Here is a 19,497-nt window from a genome sequence, read left to right on the forward strand (position 1 = left end):
CAAAATTAAAATAATCAATCAATCTTTCAGATTTGAATTTATAAGTTATGCCGATAACTCCCGGGCCGACTTATCAGCCAGGACCCCCAGGAGGGCCTCCTGTAGGTCCCCCTGTCGGACCACCTGGCCCTCCCGGTCCACCAGTAGGCTATGCAGGTGGTCCCCCTGGGCCTCCAGGTCCACCAAGACCACAATATGGCCCACCACCAACAGGTTATCCTGGCTACAACGGACCCCCGATGACTTCTGCTGGACCACCCGGAGGGCCTCCACGTCCGCCCATGGGCCCTGGTGGACCACCCGGCGGTCCTCAGATGGTTTCACTGCCGCAGCGCCAGGGTGCTATGGGACCGCCACCTGGCTCTAAACGTCCTGCGCCAGATAATCGCGTTGGACCACCCATGCCGCAAATGCAGAGTAAGTCATCGAAGAAAAAGAAGAAGCTTGCGGATAAAATTCTGCCGCAAAAAGTTCGCGAATTGGTGCCTGAATCTCAAGCCTATATGGATCTCTTGGCGTTTGAGCGCAAGCTTGATTCAACGATTATGAGAAAGAGGTTGGATATTCAGGAGGCGCTGAAGAGACCAATGAAGCAGAAGAGAAAGTTGAGAATCTTTATCTCTAACACTACCTTCCCAGGTGTTATATTTGATTAAATTTGACTACACAGGATTGTATTTGTAATGTCAACCATCTAAAAAAACGTCACAAGTCATTGTAAATGGTAGGTGTGATGAAAAATATAGCCTTAGAGGTTAAAACACACTTTTATATGCACATGCAGAAAAAATTTATATTGATATGAGTAGGTAACACTTAAGGTAAAAAGTTATTAGAATATAAATAAACAAATTGTAAGGTTTTTTTTTTACTGCGTTAATGCTCTAATCTCAATAGTCTTTGAGTGAAGATCAGAGTAATCTTATATCTCCTTCTGATAGTTAACAAAATAATATTAAACAAAAATAAAACCGTCACCAATATAACTGACACCCATGTCTTTTTCACAGTTCGTGATGCGGATGGTGATGAAGGAGCTGTGGCGAGTTGGGAACTGAGGGTCGAGGGTAGACTCATTGATGATGATAAGAGAGTGGACCCGAGCAAAACTAAGAGGAAGTTTTCTTCCTTCTTCAAGGTGAGAAATCAGTTTATTACTAAATAGTTTATTATTAAAAAGATATAAATCTTAACTTAATTCACACTAACTCACATACCTACACAAGCAAGTTTTTAAAGTTTTGTTTACTAAATATTCAACAAAATCTTCTATATAATTTCTGCATATGATAGTCTAATGTTCTCTTACAATTTCTGCTACATTGCATTGGTTATAGACAAAACTGTCATTGTTAAAAGCTATTAAAGCAATTTTTAAATATTTTGTTTTACTTTGATTATTTTATATCTATTTATTTTATTTTAGTCTCTGGTAATTGAGTTGGATAAGGATCTGTATGGACCAGACAACCACTTAGTTGAGTGGCACAGGACTGCAACAACTCAGGAAACTGACGGTTTTCAGGTAAGTTTTTGTTATACCTATTATAAATTTTTGTTTTCTCTTTCAGTTTCATAAATTTTTTTTTAATTAGACTTAATAAGATAATTCAATATGCAAGCATAGATTATAATGACAAAGAATATTGTTTGAAAATTTAATCTACACATTGACATAAGTATTAGCGGTGTCATGTTTCATATAATAAAACAAAATGAGTTTGACCTATATACTTAAAAAAATAGTAACATTGCAATGTTTACAATAATCTACTTTAAATTCCTTAATCTTTTTTTTTAGGTAAAGCGTCCGGGAGACAAGAACGTGCGTTGCACTATACTGCTGTTGCTTGACTACCAACCACTTCAGTTTAAACTTGACCAGAGGTAATTCTTTTATATTTATTGAATATGCCATGCAGTTTTTATAACAGATTTTTCCTAAAATATTGTTTTTAATTATGAGTAACAAATAATGGAACAATTGTTTTGCCTAATGATGTATAAATGCTATCAGGAATTAAGACAATGGACGAAAAATAGGTATCCAATCACTATGATACAAAACGAAATAATCCCTTTTAGACCAAAATTACTGATTATTTGGCACCTGAAGTAATCAGATATCAATAAAAGTACCCACAGTTTTAGAGCCAAAGAATTAGATAACGAGGTTTTAAAATTTAGGTACCAGTATAATTCATGGTCTGATGTCCCTTTCCTTCCTGATATAATCTAAATATCTAATCTTATCTCATCAGGTTGGCCCGTCTGCTTGGTGTACACACTCAGACCCGACCTGTCATTATCTCTGCTCTCTGGCAGTACATCAAGACTCATAAGCTCCAGGAAAATACTGCGTCATTGTTCAATATTAATATTTATTACGTAAATACTAATGAACATATAAGAAAAACTATTTGACTAAAATTTTTCCAGTTGTCAAAATTATTAGTCTTTTTAATTATCTAGGTAGTACTTGTATCTTCTAGTTCTAATTTTCTCGTTATATAATACTGTATTCTTAAATCATAATGTATAAAAATACAATTTGTCTCACTAATGATAATATGAGGCTAAAATATTTACAGAGGAATCATGCTTTAATTAGGTGTAATAAAGCTTAAGATTACTTTTACTTTGATTCTCTACAAGTCTACAATGATGCTTTCTTTAAATCTTCTGTAAAATTATTTTTACAGGGATAAGAAAAAGACAATGACACAATAAATAAAACTAATAGGATGCTCATGAGCGTGAGTTTGTAAACTGCGATGCTTTCCTGAAGCAAATCTTCCAGATTGACCGTATGAAGTTTGCTGAGATACCGTCACGACTCAGTCCCCTTCTACACGCACCAGGTAATAATTCAAGGCGTCATCAAATATTCTTTTTTTTTTTGAAAAACCTCCACTGACTTTGTGCAATTGTTAACAAATATCTTATTATATATAGTTGTAAGGATTTTTCTGTTTGATGTTTACGATCTCAAAAACTACTGATCTGATTGGCCTTTCCTTTTTAATGAAGCTTTACTTAGGTCCAGGGATGGTTTCAGGCTATTTTATTTTTAGATTTAATTCTTGGGATTGGACTATTTTGCTGCCAATCTTATACCCCATTGAATACAAATCTCCTAAGTACTAGGGGCTCATCTGCAAGTTTTATTTTTATAAATAATGTGATTAGCTCTTAATGTTGCACAGTAAAGGATATTTTTTTCAGATCCAATTGTGATCAATCACGTGATCAGTGTGGAGGAACTAAAGCTGACTGAGAACAAGAAGACAGCTTGCTATGACATCGATGTAGAGGTATTGTTAATAAATCACTGATTAGGACATTTTTGTCATATAGAAATGTATGTAGAATATACGTACATAAAAATATGGTGCAACGTATAAGTAATAATATATCAATTCATATAGATTATTTAATTTTGAGTTTTAGTTGAAAATATTTTAATTCATTACCTACCAGAATAAACAAAAACGTTTACCAAAAAAATGGTTTGTTAAATATTTTCTTATTTTGAATAGGTTGACGACACCCTGAAGACCCAGATGAACAACTTCTTGTTGTCCACAGCCAGTCAGCAGGAGATCCAGTCCTTGGACTACAAGATCCACGAGACTGTCGACACCATCAATGGGTTGAAGACTAGCAGGGAGTTCTTCCTCAGCTTTGCAAAGGTAAATAGATAAATCGATAGGTATTCAAATAAGTTTTAAAAAAAGTGCACTATCGTCTTCTGTAAAATTGATTGAATTTCAACTTATTACTATACCTAAATTAGTTATTACTTCTAGACAATACTTTGTTTTATGTATCTTCTTAAAAGTTTTAATTCATTAAGACGATTCGTAACATTTACAATTTGAATTATGACCCTCCTTCGTTACACCATATATCATATTGTTTGACAAAACCTAAACCAAGAAAGCCAGACTGTCAAAATATTCACCAACTGAATTTTAAAAGAGAACCAAAGCGGTTAAGCGGTTAGCTAGGTCTTTCGGTACAAAAAGACAGGCTGGCCTCTTATAGGGCTTATGATTATTTTTTTAATTTCGATATTTAAGGACCCACAATTGTTCATCAACAAGTGGCTGCAGTCTCAGACGCGTGACTTGAAGACCATGACCGACGTGGTGGGTAACCCCGAGGAAGAGCGCAGAGTGGACTACTACTACCAAGCATGGGCCACAGAGGGTGTCTGCAGGTTAGCATACAACTTTATAGTAGCGCAGCTACTATGTAACAAGGATAAATAATATGTGCCATCTCACTCAAAGATTGTCTAAAACTCTTCTATCTCATTTTCTAAAATTTTAATACTTTATTGTTTCCTTCATGCAATAATTGAATCATTGTTCATTTCTTGCTACGCTACTTATGGACAAAATTGTCTTGATTTTATTTCTTTCACTCAATGCCTTGTAACTTTTTATTAGCTTCATATTTTCATACTGCTTGTTTTGTGAGATTTTTTAATTGTTTTTGATTTTGACAAAGCATTTATTATTATTATTTGGATCTTACCATGTACTCTAATAAAGTAAGAATTTGCAGCTGGCTAGAATAACGACCCCCCCCCCCCAATTACCTCATCCCCTTTTCTTTTACTTTATGAACGAACTGGCCAATAAGTTATGTTCACGTTAGCAACTTACATTGACGACAACTTTTCTCCTGTCATAATATCCACGTGTATGTATTCTATATTCATTATTTTGACTCAAAACACTGCTTTCCTTTTAGGTATTTCTACAACAAGATCCAGCAGAAGCGTGCAGAACTGGATCAAAGTCTGGGTATCAGAAACACATAAACAAAACACGTGCAGTATTCGTCAAATAATCCTTCAAATATTTTTTTTGTAAAATCCTCTAAAATGAAAAGAAAAAAATCGATGAAATTTTTTCGCATGTTTTCCATTTTATTTAACAACTTGAAGGGTTAGAATTACCATGATGTACAATAAGTTTAAAAGTATGAATGATTCTCATGTATTAATACTTTCCTAAAATAGTAGGTAGTAGTTTCTTGTATTGTAATGAATGAATGTTTTAAAGTATTTTAGCTATTTTTGTAATGCTTCAAATTGAATTAAATTGACATTTTTTAAAAGTGCATTTTACCATAGGTAGATTTTTTTTATATAAAATTCATTGCCAAAAATAGATTGAATGTTTCATAACTCAGTTATTTATGAGTTTGAATGATTCTCTTTTGTATTTGTATGTAACTTTCTCATTATATCAATTGGATAGAAAATTATTCTGGTAAGCAATATTATTGTAAAATATTAATTTCCAGATAAAATGACATAGAAATATTGATATTGACGGTTAAAAATTAGAAGGAAGGCAAAATGTCGCCCGGTGAATTCACTTTGAACGTGATTCTTACATTCCTATTGGCTGGCTACTTGCTATGGAGGTACAGTTATTTTCAAATCATTTGATTGGAGATTTAAAAAATCAATTGCAGAACAATTTGATTAGGTTTCCAAGGAGAAGTATGCACGAAAGAGAGCAAGTGATTCTAAGCACGTTCCAGCATGCAGTGATTCTAAATGTTTTTTTTTGTGAATATACTAGGGTTATGTTTAATATCGTTATATTAATTTGATAAGATAAGTTTCTCCATGGTTTTATATGAAAGTTTTTTTTTGAAATGTTATGCATTTTTTAACTATATATATTATCAAATGTTTTGTTGAGTTCAAACTGCTGCTACACGTAACATAAGTAATCTTTTTTAATGAAAAATGATAATTTTGAAAAATGTATCATATGATAATTTATAATATTGTAAAGAGTTCTATTATTGTGCTTTCGTACTTCACAGCCTTTAATTATGTTATTATTGTATTTCAAGTTTAAACCCTTGAATTCAACAAAACATTTGATAATATTTCATCAAAAAAATGCATAACATTTCAAAGTTTTATACATTGAAAATCATGGTGAAACTTATTTTTTTTTAGTACAACTATATCAAACATAGGTAACTCTTGTATATTCACAAAAAATATTTAGAATCACTGCTGGATAGTGCTTAGATTCACTTGCAATCGTTCGTTCATAGTCCCCTTTTTTTTAATACAAAAATAAAAAATTTTTAAAGTTGGAAATACAGGTTTTATAGGGGAAAACATTTACACATAGAACCAATCCAAACTTCACAAGAAAATATTTTTAATATTGTATCTCTCATAGGGGCAATACCTAGTAAAAACAGTTCAGGTCGAAGATTCCGAATCTGGCGTCCATTTTTGTCACAACAAACGATTTTTTAAGCCAACTATTTTTTTTAGGTACAGTGACCTATACAGACAGAGAGTGTTGGTGAGCTTGTCTGTCCTGATTGCTTGGTACTTCTCATTTCTTATCATTTTCATCCTACCCTTGGATATCTCACAGACAGTTCATAGGTAATATTTTTAATATCTTTACCTTTATTTAATCAAATAAATATTACCTATTAATATATAAAAGTAAACACATTGAAAACATTGCTTATATTCTATTAATAAAGTGAAAATCTATCTCATTCTATAGCTTTTATCGTTATCATATTTTGTTTTTACATGTCTCAATGTTAATAACTTCTTTTTAGGAGTTGTAAAGCCCAGATAAACCAATCAGAACCTATTATTGTAAGCTATCAAATCAACCCCAACCCATCAATATTGAACACCACGGTTGGGTTAGATTCAATTTCAAGCACAACGCCCGCCTCTATTGCAGGTAAAGATAATTTAATTAGCGCGGCTGCTCTATGACTACTGACTGTTAATGCGTCTTTAAAAAAAAATAAGAACTCGTCAACAACCAACTATACCTACCCTACATAAAGATTAACTGGCACTATTACACAAAGTACCCTCTTGAGCACTGATCCCCCCAACCTTATTTTAAATAAAGGGAGGAGTAGGTTGCGCTAAAAGTCCGTAAAGGTTGTGAGTTTTAAGTTAAAACAGTAGTAGAACGATAAAAATTCAAGTTATCTTTTTTTTGTCTATAGTTTTTTTCAATAAGAAATACACATATTTAGTGAATATTACCGTTCTACTAATATTTTTAAGCCTTAAAACTCACACCTTTGCGGATTTTTAGCGCAACCTACTCCATTAATGAAAAGACAGTTTTTCTTATGTTTATTACTTTAGGTAAGGTTAGGTGATAAGTACCGATGAAATATAATATATTACTGTATATTAGGTACTTTAAAAAATCTAGTCACCTGTCACTGTCAATGTTATTTGATTCTTTCAAAATTTTTGCCATATTGATCTTAATTTATTTTTAGCTAATATAAGTTCAAATACATCAAACACAACCAACACAGCTGAGGTTATTACTAACAACACAACACTGAATGCTGGGGGCATAATTACCAACTCAGTTGAGGAAAGGAATGCTACAACAATCAATAATACAGTCACTGATGACGATGGCTCTATTGGTGTCCTCAGAGAGGATAGGTGCAATACTCCTGATAGCATACTAGGTGAGTAGTTTTATACTGGTAGGGATTTTGATTGGTCGGTTCATAAAGTTGGGAGCCCAAACATTGCAACCACTAATTGTAATCTACAGATGCGTTTTTTTTGTTTATTATCATTAGGGATATACATAAATATATCGGCCATTGTATTATTCCTTTAGAACCCCAAGTTTTATATTTTCAAAATTGATGATATAAAGCTTTTAATTTAAGAAAAAGATTTGATGGGGAAAATTAAAAAAAATTTTGGCAGTTACTGTCAATAAATCGCTTACCCTGACAGTTTTTCTTAAATAGGTGATTATGTAATCTATGATCTGTGGAGAATTGTTTACTGGTCCAGCCAGCTTTTAACCTGGCTTATCCTGCCTGTTATACAGAGCTTCAGTCAGGCCGGAGAGTTCACCTTCTGGGGCAAACTAAGAACAAGTCTGAGGTAAGGATGAAAGTTCTACATTTTTTTTAAATAGCGAAGCTACTCTAAAATTTACTTTGTCGTCTTTCCGCCAGTCCGTAACGCTATGGAAATTTTCTCTCAGCTGATTTTTTTGGGTGAGGATTCTATACCAATGAACAATAACATCCAGTATGTTGTTCAGTTTGTCCGTCGGTCTGCAAAATGTAATTATTGAAGAATATTAAATATGCAAGAAAGGTTTCGTGATTCTTGATTTTAACAAATGCTCTTTAAAATATACTTGTCCGTCCGTTACCATCAATGATTTTTTTGAACTTTGTTACTCATGGATTTTGTCATCTTTGTTAGCTTTCTTAAAGAACTTTTACTCAGAAAAACTTAATTATATTTAAGATGGGTACTTGATTTTTATCAATATTCTTTTTGTTTTAGGGATAATGCAATCTATTACTGTTCCTACCTATTGATTGCTATAATTCTACTCATTTACATCTATACAAACTCTAGCCTACATATGAACTTAAATGAACTTAAGGTAATTTCAAGCGAAGCTTTCTCAGAACATGCATGTGAAGAAATTTACGGATAGCAAGTTGTAGAGCTTACTTCAAAATATAAATCTTGATTTACACTCTTATAAGAATGGATTTACATGGATATTAGCTTTCTAAATAGACCTCATTAATTGGCCAGGTAGTTCAAGCAGCAGAAGGTGATTGGGGTGAATCTTTATTTTAGCCAGCTCCGAGCATCACTTTATCTGAGTATATGAAAATCTGTTGTAATATTCAAGTAATAATATATCCAATCTTATAGGCAGTAGCAGCTGCTGCCAGCAATACCTGGGGCTTGACCTTGCTTGTGTTCATGCTTGGATATGGTCTAGTTGAGGTGCCTACAGAGCTATGGAATTCTAGCAAACCTGGGGTTAAACTTACACAGGCCTATTTTAAGGTAAGGTTAAAAATGATACTTTAAACTTGTCTTTTTAGTAGCGAAGCTACTCTGTTATGAATGTTTGTTTAAAGTTAAAAGTATGTCTTTCGTCATCGGTGAAGAATGTTTGTTTTTGTAAGTTATCGCCTCCTAATGACCTGGAATAAACAATAAACAAAACATTATCTAAATCGAATATATAACTGAACCAAGGGGGGGGGGGGGAGTTCTGACACATTTGCGTAAACCTGGTGTATAGGCTTTATCTTTGGACTGAGAGGATAGGTTATTAGGGATAAAATCATTCTTATATGATGAATATATGATTGGATAGGCCTCCAGGTTCCGGAGCTCCAGGTGGTCTCTGTACATGTAAAAAATAAAAATAAGATTTTTTTTGAAGAGTTAGAGGTTAACTTAAAACACAAAATATGCTTCTTTTTGATTGTTATTCACATATTTGAAGAAAAAACATACGTATTTTGTCTCAGAAGCTGACATCTAACTCTTTAAAAAAAAATTTTTTCATTCTTATCTGTAGAGAGACCACCTGGAGGCCTGGAGCTCCGGAACCTGGAGGCCTATCCAAAAAATCTTAAATCTGGGGGAAATTCATCATATAAGAATGATTTTATCCCTTATACCCTATCCTCTCAGTCCAAAGATAAAGCCTATACACCAGGTTTACGCAAATGTGTCAGAACTCCCCCCCCCCCCCCCTTGTCATTTTTAAATACAGTATGACCCTCAAAAAAGTATTTTTAAGCATCTGCAGCCCTTATTTCTCAATGAATTATCAAAAAATGTACATGTCCTTGTTCTCTGTAGATTTCCACATAAGTAGATATAAAAATATTTTTTTTACATCAATTAACAGCTCAGATTTTTAGAGCCAAAGTTTTAAAAAAGTGGCTGAGGAAAAAGTAACTTTTCAAGAAAAATGTTTTTTTAAAGTGAAATGACGTGTTTTCCTCACAATTTCAATACTTTTTATAACTTCAATAACTTATATAAAGATGTTTCCAAGAAATTTATTTCATGCTGAAAACACTTTTTTCACTTGCTATAAAAGGCATTTTTAGATTAGTGTAAATTGCAAAAACACCCTTACAGAAAGAAATCCTATAAAAAATAGTAGCAAATTGAAAGTTTACATAAACAAAAATCAAACACTTTTTTATTTTATCAAAATAAGTTAAAAAACCAAAAAGTTACAGCTACAAACTTTTATTAAACATTTAACAATTTAAATGATTTTTATGTGTCTTAGATAAATTTGATGAGTGGGCGTGAATTTATTGGTAAAGGTGGCGCTAATCCTTCCGGTAATGAGCATAAATTTGGGAGAGGTTTATTTAAGGTCATATTAATAAGTGGGAGATATTATAAGATTTGAGGGAAAATTGTTATAAGAAAAATGTATTCAGTAAAATTTGAAAAGTAGTTTTTTATATGTAAAAGTAACGTTTTTTAATGCAATAAAAAATGTATCAATTGTGAACTTGCTCTTCTTTCTTATTTGTTTTTTAACTGGTTGATAAAAAGTAATATACTAATAAAAAACTAAGAAATATTTAGCAATATCTAGTTTCTCAAGCACTTTTTCCAAACTTTGGCTTTAAAAATCTCGGCTGTTAATTGATGTAAAAAAAATATTTTGATATCCTTTGATGTAGAAAATTATAGAGAACAAGTACATATGAATCTTTTAATATTTTATTGAGAAATATAGGCTGCAGATGCTTAAAAATACTTTTTCGAGGATCATGCTATACAAAATATGTATGATTAATATATTAACAGTTAAACAAAATGTGTATTTGTTAAGGTTTCTAAAATCTGGAGCGAAAAAAGCAACGCTGAAGGAGACCTGGAGGACGTCCTGGAGACAGTTGAGCTGGCTTCCAGACAGGTTGACAGGGGTGGACAGTTCAGAGAGTTCATTGATGTCATTCTAGGTATAGTTAAAGTTTCTTACTTGTAAAAAAAGTTAAGCTTGTTGATAGTAATACTTAGTTTATCAGAAACCTGATGTAATGCTGATAAAGTGTTTAAGTATACCTATGTGTTTTTCTTTGAAAAGTGTATAATTTCCTTTACTTTGCAATTAAAGGATTGTATTTTACAATAAAATAAGATATATAGATGAAAACAGTATATTTAATTTGTACAAACATTGCCACATTTTGGATGGCAAAAAATAATTTATTAACCTATTTTATTTTTCTATTATTAATTATAGGTAAAGTCCCTACTGAGCTCATTGAGAGAGTGAAGCACAGAAACGCTGGAAATTCTATGCAACTCGATATCACAGAAAAGCTTTTGGCCAACCTTCATAGGCGGACAAACTTTGCTTTGCAGGTAAGCTTCCATCTTTATTTAACGTGACTCTCTCACAGGTAGGGAGGAGACATTAGGGATGTTTTATAGCACTAGGCCCCAATTAGTTAACTTTGGGGACTTTTATTGAATTTAAATTGGTTAGTTCATTAAGATGAGTATCCAAACGTTTCAACCACTAATTGTAATTCACTAAGGGGTAATTTTGTGTTTCATTATTGGAATGTACCTCAATTTATCGGGCATTGTCTTATCCCTTTAGATCCCTGCTTGCCCAACAATAATCAATAATAATCACTTCCAATGAATTTTCTGAATATCACACTAAAAGTTTAAAGAAGGATATTTGTATAATCTCAAATTAGAGGTAATTAATATATGTAACATTTATCTTGTATTACTGTTTTGCTTACCTAATCTTATTGACTTAACAACTTTTTATTTTTAGGCTCACAAAAGAACTCAAGCACAATGGGATGAAATAGTTGAGAGAGTGTTTGATCTGGAGGACCAATATGATAATCTAACCAACATTGACAGAATTTACAGGTAAGCTTTGTTTTCTGTATCAAATCATATTTATTATTACCCTAGAAATTATCCTTGAAAGCTAAAATTAGAGATTCCTATAAACTGGCATTATAAAGCTCCATTTCATAAAACATCTAAATATTAATTTGGCACATTAAATTAGCGCAATTTATCTTCATTTGTAGTAAGTTTTTTCCCCCATTTATAACACCTTACTAACACTTGACACTAGCCAAAACTATTAAAGAATTCACGAGTTATTATATGAATAAGTAAATTCTTACTATTTTATCACTTCTTCTGACATGGAACCTTTTCTAGACACCAGCACCAAGCAACAAAGAAAAGATCCTGGTTCAGAACCATATATACACCTTCACTAGAGTGGTATTGGAGATGTCTTGCGTGTCCTTTACTTTTCAAGGAATGAGCGGTTACTTATTATAAAGAAATGGTAGTATAAGTTAATCAATAAAAATTGAATGTATGGGGGATATCAAAAGAAATTTCAAATTATATTAAAAAAAATATTAAATACTGGTGGGAGCAGGAAGGTAAGCCTACCACCACCCTAAGACAAAAATCTAGAAATTTAATAGTCTAAAACCATCATGGAACTAATATTATTAAGCTTCCCTAAAAAGGAGAACTAAATCGGTTCTGTAATGCTCAAATTCCTAAGTTGCAGACAAAAATAACTTACTTTTTTTTACTTTAAGATTAATCAAATGTTTAGCTGACATCTATTGAAATTCTCATTTTTACAAGGTACAAGATTATAATATAACTATTGTTCTAACAATTCATTTTAACCCTCATTGGAAAACCTCAGGTACTGGCCTTCAGTGCAGCATTTATGTCAGCTATGTTAACCTGGTCAGAAGTCACTTTCTTTGTCAAAAGTCCTCCATTGTCATTCTTTGCTCTCTTTATATCAGGTATACCTAATCCGTGATTTTGGTGTCATGTAGATTAATAAACAATTTTTGATATTTTAATGAAAATAATTTCTTTAACGATGCTTTTTTTATATTGGTTGGAGATTCGCAGCTATTTTTTCAAATGTCCTTTTAAACCTGATAAAATCGTACGAAAATGACACCCTCCTCCAAAATAGTTTTGAACCATTCCTCTGCATGCATATAAGAATATTCACTGTAAAGGAGAATTATATTAGTTCAGTGCCTAGCGAGATCTTTAGCTACACACACACAGACAGACAGTCAGTTACTTTTATATAGGGATATACCTATGTCATATACTTATTGATTTTTCTGTGCAGTTTGAATAGACTAAGAATAGAATTATCCCTACAATTGGATTTAAAGACTTAAAGAAGTGTAACTAAAAAATTTTAAAGGTGAATTTCTTTGAAACATTTTCTATCTCTTATTATTTAGGAGCTAGTGCAAACCACAACTATGCAGCCATCGAGTGGATATCATTCCTGAGCATCTGTTACATGTGTATCTGTGCTTACTATACAATATTCCGGGTCAGAGTTCTCAACTATTATTATCTGGCATCTAATCATCAGAGCGATGAATACACCCTTCTTTTCTCAGGTTAGATAATTTGGTAATTTGCCTTAAAGTGCCTTTTTGAGCCCCCCCCTCCCCACAGTATTTAAAAAAAAGTTAAATAAATAATAAATGAAAAATCTTATGGGCTCTAAATTGATGTTCATCCCCAATTATTGTTAAAAGATAAAGATAAATATTATTTTGTGTATCTAGACATAAAATCATTAACTAACTAAAAGCAAATACAACAAGTCATTTATATTTTATTTTGTGTAGGAGCATTGCTGTCCCGTTTAACACCACCCCTGTGTTTGAATTTCCTCTCCTTGATCCACATGGACAGTCATGTACTGGGAGATGACCGCCCAGAAACAGCCTATACTAGGAAACTTATTGTTCAACTTAGTATTAGTTTTCGAATTCCAAGATAAAGTTTTTTGATGAAACTAGGCACAACAATTTAAGTGTTTTTTTCATTATGGCTTCGAAGCCGAAAGTTATCCGCTGAATTAAAACCGGTTTTGAGCCATACTGAATAAGCATGTATAGCATCGTATTACAGATAATTTTCCACGAATATTGAAATAAATATCATAAAATTAATATCATTTTTGTTAGCCCGGGCCTTCGGTCTATCTGGGCTACCAAACGGGTACTAATCTTTTTATTTTTCATTTAATATCCGCGGAAAGCTGTTTATAAAATGTTGCGATAAATAACTATTTCAAGATAAAGTTTTATAAGAAACTATTCAACAGTAAAGGCACAACAATAAATTTGAATGTTTTTGCCTTTTTATTTCAGGTGAATTTCAAATGTAAATTGCCAATATTATTAAACAATAAAAGTTGCTAAAATTCAGAGTAATGGGTCACATGGATGTTGTGAGCATAGTGTCAGATTATTTTAATATCTACTTCCCCATCCTTCTGTTGGTTCTTACCTGTGCTACTTACATGAATATAGGTAAGATTTAGATTATTTTAATATCTACTTCCCAATCCTGCTGTTGGTTCTTACCTGTGCTACTTACATGAATATAGGTATGATTTAGATTATTTTAATATCTACTTCCCCATCCTGCTGTTGGTTCTTACCTGTGCTACTCACATGAATATAGGTATGATTTAGATTATTTTGATATCTACTTCCCTATCCTGCTGTTGGTTCTTAACTGTGCTACTTACATGAATATAGGTATGATTTAGATTATTTTAATATCTACTTCCCTATCCTGCTGTTGGTTCTTAACTGTGCTACTTACATGAATATAGGTATGATTTAGATTATTTTAATATCTACTTCCCAATCCTGTTGTTGGTTCTTACCTGTGCTACTTATATGAATATACACGGTTGGACCCTCAGATGTAAAAACTTTATTTTAGTGTTTGGCCAAAATGACTTAGCAATTGTATCTGTAAGTACGTCTAATAACACCCTTTGCTATTTTTAAAATCCTAGAAAATTTTTTTTGCAAGAAAATTGCATAAATTCGCAACCTTTTTTAGAACCACTACATAACTCGAGTTTTAAAACTTTTTATATAAAATCCTTTTTACAAAAAATATCAATAATTACTTAAAATTAAACCTGAAAGAAAAAAAATCTCATTACACGTGTTAATTTGCATGTTTTAGGTCTTTTTTTAAGGAAAGTATAACTTCCACATTTTTGACAATAATTATATTTTTTAACATTTCAAAGTAGAATATAATAAAACTTAAACGATTTTTCTTGAATTATCAGTTGAAAATTTCATCAAACATGCAATTTAAGTGATGAAAATTTAATAAAATCATTTTTTGAATGTTTAGAATTACCAATTTTCTACATTTAAAACAAAATGTTAACAAAATTTAAAAACATTTTAACATATAACTTCAAAAATCAATAACATTTTATAAAAAGATGTTTCAAAAAATAAATCATTAAAAGGTATTAAAATGCATTTGAAATTACTTAAAATTAAAACGAGAACATCTTTTTACACTGTATTCTGTGTAATAGAGTTTAAATGACATGATTAGTGAATGAAATATTTCCTAAACTCATTAAGCCTTTTTGTGACTATATTAAAAATAATTTATTTTGTTTTATATTGTTTTTTTTATTCAAATATTTGACAAAATTTTCCCTATGTCAATAAAATAAAGTCAGTTTTTTACTGTTTCCAGCAGGGATCGGAAGCCTCACGTAAGCCGCGCATAAGCCTCAGTTTTAAACCTGCTTGTGAGCAGAAAAAAAAATTTCAGAAAGAAGGATTGTCTGCTAAAGAGCCGTTTTATACATCCAGCTGAATTTTATAGTGATAAAATCACGATTTCACTGAGGCTTACACGCGGCTTACGTGAGGCTTCCGATCCCTGGTTTCCAGGTTTTTCTTTATAATTATAACAATTAAATATAATATAAATCTTTATTATCTTTTATTTGAATTATCATGCACATTAAAATGTAAAGTATAAGCTAGAATACCACTTTTTTCAACGAATATTTTAATGACATTATATCAAAATAATTCCTTTTAAATATCACACAACATATGATTGGGAAGTATAGTCATTTCTTGGAGGTATAATATTTACAAAAATACCATTAATTCTGTTTTTATCAGAAGTTAAAAAAATTGAACAATTCTAAAACAATGGTTGGCTGTCTAGATATTGAGTACACTAAGACTACGGCTTTGTTCTATTGAAATAAGAGGGGTTCTGAAAGTAATCTACCTAATTTTTTTTTAAAGAACCAACAAGTACTGTCAGTATTTTTTTTCTTGTAATCTAGCAGACAATCAAATCATAACACAATTTTCATGATAAAATATTCAGGTTTCTACTTCACATTTTAAAAAATATACTGATCAATAAAATGTTCAAAATTTTACTTTGTACTAATTGAAAAAATATGTTCTAATTCTTATTTTAAAGTTACATTTTTATCCCTGACAAAATCATAGACGACTTTTAAAGGCATCTTATCTAAACTTTTTGAAGAAAAACTTAAAAACGTTAATTAAGTATTAAAACTATTTTCTTCGATTTTTCTGAAGTTATTATCGCATTCTATGGGTTTTTTATTATCATTTACTTATATCGAAAGTGCCAAACATTGTACCCTAACTTATTCATTTAATAAAAAACCAACCGTGTATAGGTAACATTTACACTTTATTTAAGGTTTTCAGTAAAACTAAGTTTTATTCTTTCCTTTACAATCCTAGTGGATGCGCCCTTGCATCTAGATGAGGGAGGGCAGTTTAATAGCCTAAAACTTCTTTAAAATGGAGAAATTATTCTGTTAAATTGTTGGTGATATTTTAACGGCAAATAAGCAAAAACCTTTTACTTTAGGTATAACTAGTAGCTTCTCCCAAAGAATCTAGGGGATCTTCTTTAGAAAAGAGCAGAAAAATAGCCTAATACCCTGACGGGATTTATGTGGAGCGTTGCATAGGTCCTGGGGAGGTTTTATGCTATTTATTTATTTTTAGACTTGAGTCATGGGATGGTTTTAGGTTATACGCTCTTCCCTACCCCTTCAAATACAGCGGCCCTAGACACGGGGCACAGTCACTAGTCATAGATATATGTTTAAACATTTAAGGATCGCGGCTGTTGTCAACTCTGGGATTTCAGCAGTTCCTAACCTCTGATGAAACCAGCGGAGAATTTGTTGACGAAGGAAAAGAGCTAATAAAGAGAGAAAAGAGAAGGAGAGAAAGGCTCAGAACTAGAGAGGTGTAAGAAAAAAACGTTAAACAAGTTAAAAATGGTAAAAACCATAATTATTAATAAAATGAGTATTTTAATCATAAGTTAGGACTATTATCTTTAATAATATAAATCATTTTGGTTAGTAAAGTAAGTTAAAATTGAATAAGAATTCAATTTGCACGAGTTAGAATATGATAAAAGAGAGTGTTGAATTATTTTTCCTACTCTTAAAATAAGTAGCAATTAGATAATGCACAAAATATAAACCAAAATCCAGCCATAATAATCAATGTTACTTATAAATACAAATGAAATATAAATGTGTCATATTATATATTTTTAAGTATTCTTCATGTCTTTGTTTGATTTATAAATGCTAAAAATTTTGTTTTTTTCATTTTAGGCCTTTCCTAATAAGCCTATAATAGTTATTTCTCGTATCGTATTATAAACGGCTTTCCGCGGATATAGAATGTACAATTATAAGATTAAAACTAGTTTTTTTTTAGCCCCGAGGTGCCGAAGGCACCGGCTGAAAAAACTAGTCTTAATCTTATGATTGTACATTTCTATATTCGTAGAAAACTGGATATAATACGATGCTAGACATAGGTTTTTCGTATTCATGAGAACCGGTTTCTATCCACCGGATTCAAATGAATACGAGAAATATTCTTATGCCTATTAATAAATATCGAAGCCTATTTCCAATTTTATCTTTAAAATACAGTTTTTTTATTTGTCTTCCCTAATATCTAGTCCTTAAAAAATTAAATTGATAAAAATAAAGTTTTTCAGTTGCTAAAATTTGCTAAACCTCATTGTGATCTTTTGTTTTTATTATTTTATATATTGTTTATTTATAATTAGATATAAGCTGTAGATATTTTTTAAAAGCGAAGCTTTTTTATAATTAGGGTCCGTCCGTCACTAATTGATAGTTTTTTTTGTTAATTTAGGCATGTTAGAATTGTTTTATTGATTTCAAACTTTGCATGGTGATTCCTTTAGTAGTTAGATACGATTTAGAAAGCGTAGCAACTCTATAATCATTACCAGAATGTCCGTATGTCCATTTTAAACATGTTGATTTTTTTACTTTTTTAACAACAAATTTTTATGTGATCTAATCATCCGATTGATCTGATTTTTGGTATGCTGATTCCTGGGACAACAAAGTATAATGTAATAAGCGAAGAAACTCTATAATCATGTCCTAAAAAAGTAAGTATGTCCATAAACATTATCCTGTATCAAGCAGTTTTTCAACAAATTTACTTACAATTTTGCTTCGACTCTTATACATTTATATTTTGATTATTCAGTTCTGACACTATATAAGTGTTAATGCCCGTTTGTCCTACCGTTTCAGTGCTTCGCTTTTATTGATGTTGTCATCCTTGTTTTATTTTAATTTGCCTGTTTGTTTTGATTGAATTGAAAATCTAAAATACGTATAAAAATAGCTCAAAATTAAAAATACAATTAAATACTAAATTATACAGTATTTTAATTTGCACCTTTTCGTATTTTCAACTTTATTTAAAATCTCAAGTTATTTAATGATAACTATTCATACTGTTTTTAAACATAAAACTATTTGAATTGTATATTATTACAAAAAGAGACTTTCCATTAACGAGAAATTTAAAACTTTTATGATCTACTATTTATTGATTACATACTTACTTATAAATGAAAATGAGAATATCCAGTTGCCTTAATTTTGGATTTAACAATTTTATAAATGGCTGAATTTTAATCTCTCTTTTATGGAAGTTTCCTTAGAAAATGTATTATTTTTGTCAAAGGTTAATTCAGTTGCATAATATTACTACGTGTCTATTAATCACTAACAACATACTGATAATAGGATCTTGTACAGTTTACGCTTAAATGTTCCTTGTATCAATTATCACCAAAACTTTATGAACTTTGAAGGCTGGTTCTGGCCAAACGGCTCTTGGATTAACACGGTGTGCGGCCATAACATGTACGTTCTGCCGTTTGTCATCTAGCAGCCTAGTTTTAAGTTCATAGATTTTTGGAGATAATCGATACAAGGAATATTTTACAGTAAACTGCTCTAAATCCTGATAATATAATCTATTTATTTAACTATTGCAGACACAAAATGACAGAAGATTTAGACATACAGTCCTGGCCAGAGATTCCTACAATAGCACATTTCTGTTCACTTTTCAGAGAAGCTTTTGGCTTGATAGAATTTGATATGGAACAACTGGAAGAAAGTTTATTATTATTAGGTAACATTTATCATGACTTAAACTTCTTAATATTATTTTAACGACTGTACAATTCTGTCAATTTAAAGACAACGTTTAACGTTATTTTTAAAAACATTATTAGTAGCACAAGAGCAGCTATTCTATTATTCTGGTCGGTCCGTCCATGCGTTTGTTTTTATAATAGTGAATCCAAAAAAATTTATTTTCTCGATCTGCTATTAAAGAGAGGTGTCTATGGTTTCTAGTATAGATTCCTCTAACTAAATG

General features: G+C 31.3%; 3 protein-coding genes across 8 annotated transcripts in view; all 3 read left to right on the plus strand.

Annotated features, from left to right (window-relative positions):
- Bap60 (Brahma-associated protein 60) lies at positions 1–5,325 on the plus strand. The gene is made up of 10 exons (XM_080153508.1): positions 1–639; positions 1,011–1,138; positions 1,427–1,525; positions 1,802–1,887; positions 2,262–2,347; positions 2,742–2,861; positions 3,226–3,314; positions 3,540–3,692; positions 4,083–4,222; positions 4,762–5,325. The coding sequence occupies exons 1-10, from the start codon at positions 48–50 to the stop codon at positions 4,829–4,831; spliced, it is 1,563 nt and encodes a 520-aa protein (XP_080009634.1). The 5' UTR covers positions 1–47; the 3' UTR covers positions 4,832–5,325.
- LOC145313856 (G-protein coupled receptor-associated protein LMBRD2) lies at positions 5,318–19,116 on the plus strand. Of its 4 annotated transcripts, none has more exons than XM_080153505.1 (17): positions 5,318–5,442; positions 6,323–6,439; positions 6,625–6,643; positions 6,680–6,755; positions 7,318–7,518; positions 7,813–7,951; positions 8,366–8,468; positions 8,750–8,887; positions 10,698–10,827; positions 11,112–11,233; positions 11,661–11,761; positions 12,065–12,165; positions 12,574–12,681; positions 13,144–13,308; positions 13,543–13,649; positions 14,127–14,232; positions 16,872–19,116. In XM_080153505.1, exons 1-17 carry the CDS (start codon positions 5,375–5,377, stop codon positions 17,009–17,011), a joined length of 1,941 nt encoding a protein of 646 aa, XP_080009631.1. In that variant the 5' UTR covers positions 5,318–5,374; the 3' UTR covers positions 17,012–19,116. The 4 variants fall into 4 exon arrangements, with proteins under 4 accessions (XP_080009631.1, XP_080009632.1, XP_080009630.1 ...); XM_080153506.1 differs by having other exon boundaries at positions 6,686–6,755; XM_080153504.1 differs by having other exon boundaries at positions 6,625–6,755.
- The window catches only part of LOC145313855 (uncharacterized), a 21,846-nt gene continuing 21,458 nt past the window's right edge, over positions 19,110–19,497 (plus strand). For all 3 annotated transcript variants that reach the window (XR_013877529.1, XR_013877530.1, XM_080153502.1), the window contains exon 1: positions 19,110–19,248. Coding sequence is in view for 1 of the 3 variants with exons in the window: in XM_080153502.1 (XP_080009628.1) it covers positions 19,116–19,248 (133 nt within the window). In the remaining 2 variants the exon portion in view is untranslated. The remainder of the gene's footprint in view (positions 19,249–19,497) is intronic.

The sequence above is a fragment of the Acartia tonsa genome, chromosome 3, assembly GCF_053477335.1.
Source record: "Acartia tonsa isolate MP-2025a chromosome 3, ASM5347733v1, whole genome shotgun sequence".
NCBI lineage: Eukaryota > Metazoa > Arthropoda > Copepoda > Calanoida > Acartiidae > Acartia > Acartia tonsa.

Excerpts from the sequence above, each read along its gene's own strand:
- Bap60 (XM_080153508.1), top strand. The coding sequence starts at position 48 with ATGCCGATAACTCCCGGGCCGACTTATCAGCCAGGACCCCCAGGAGGG. Across the intron at positions 1,139-1,426 it reads AGTTTTCTTCCTTCTTCAAG|TCTCTGGTAATTGAGTTGGA; the intron begins GTGAGAAATCAG and ends ATTTTATTTTAG. Across the intron at positions 3,315-3,539 it reads GCTATGACATCGATGTAGAG|GTTGACGACACCCTGAAGAC; the intron begins GTATTGTTAATA and ends TATTTTGAATAG.
- LOC145313856 (XM_080153504.1), top strand. The coding sequence starts at position 5,375 with ATGTCGCCCGGTGAATTCACTTTGAACGTGATTCTTACATTCCTATTG. Across the intron at positions 7,519-7,812 it reads TACTCCTGATAGCATACTAG|GTGATTATGTAATCTATGAT; the intron begins GTGAGTAGTTTT and ends TTTCTTAAATAG. Across the intron at positions 8,469-8,749 it reads TGAACTTAAATGAACTTAAG|GCAGTAGCAGCTGCTGCCAG; the intron begins GTAATTTCAAGC and ends CCAATCTTATAG.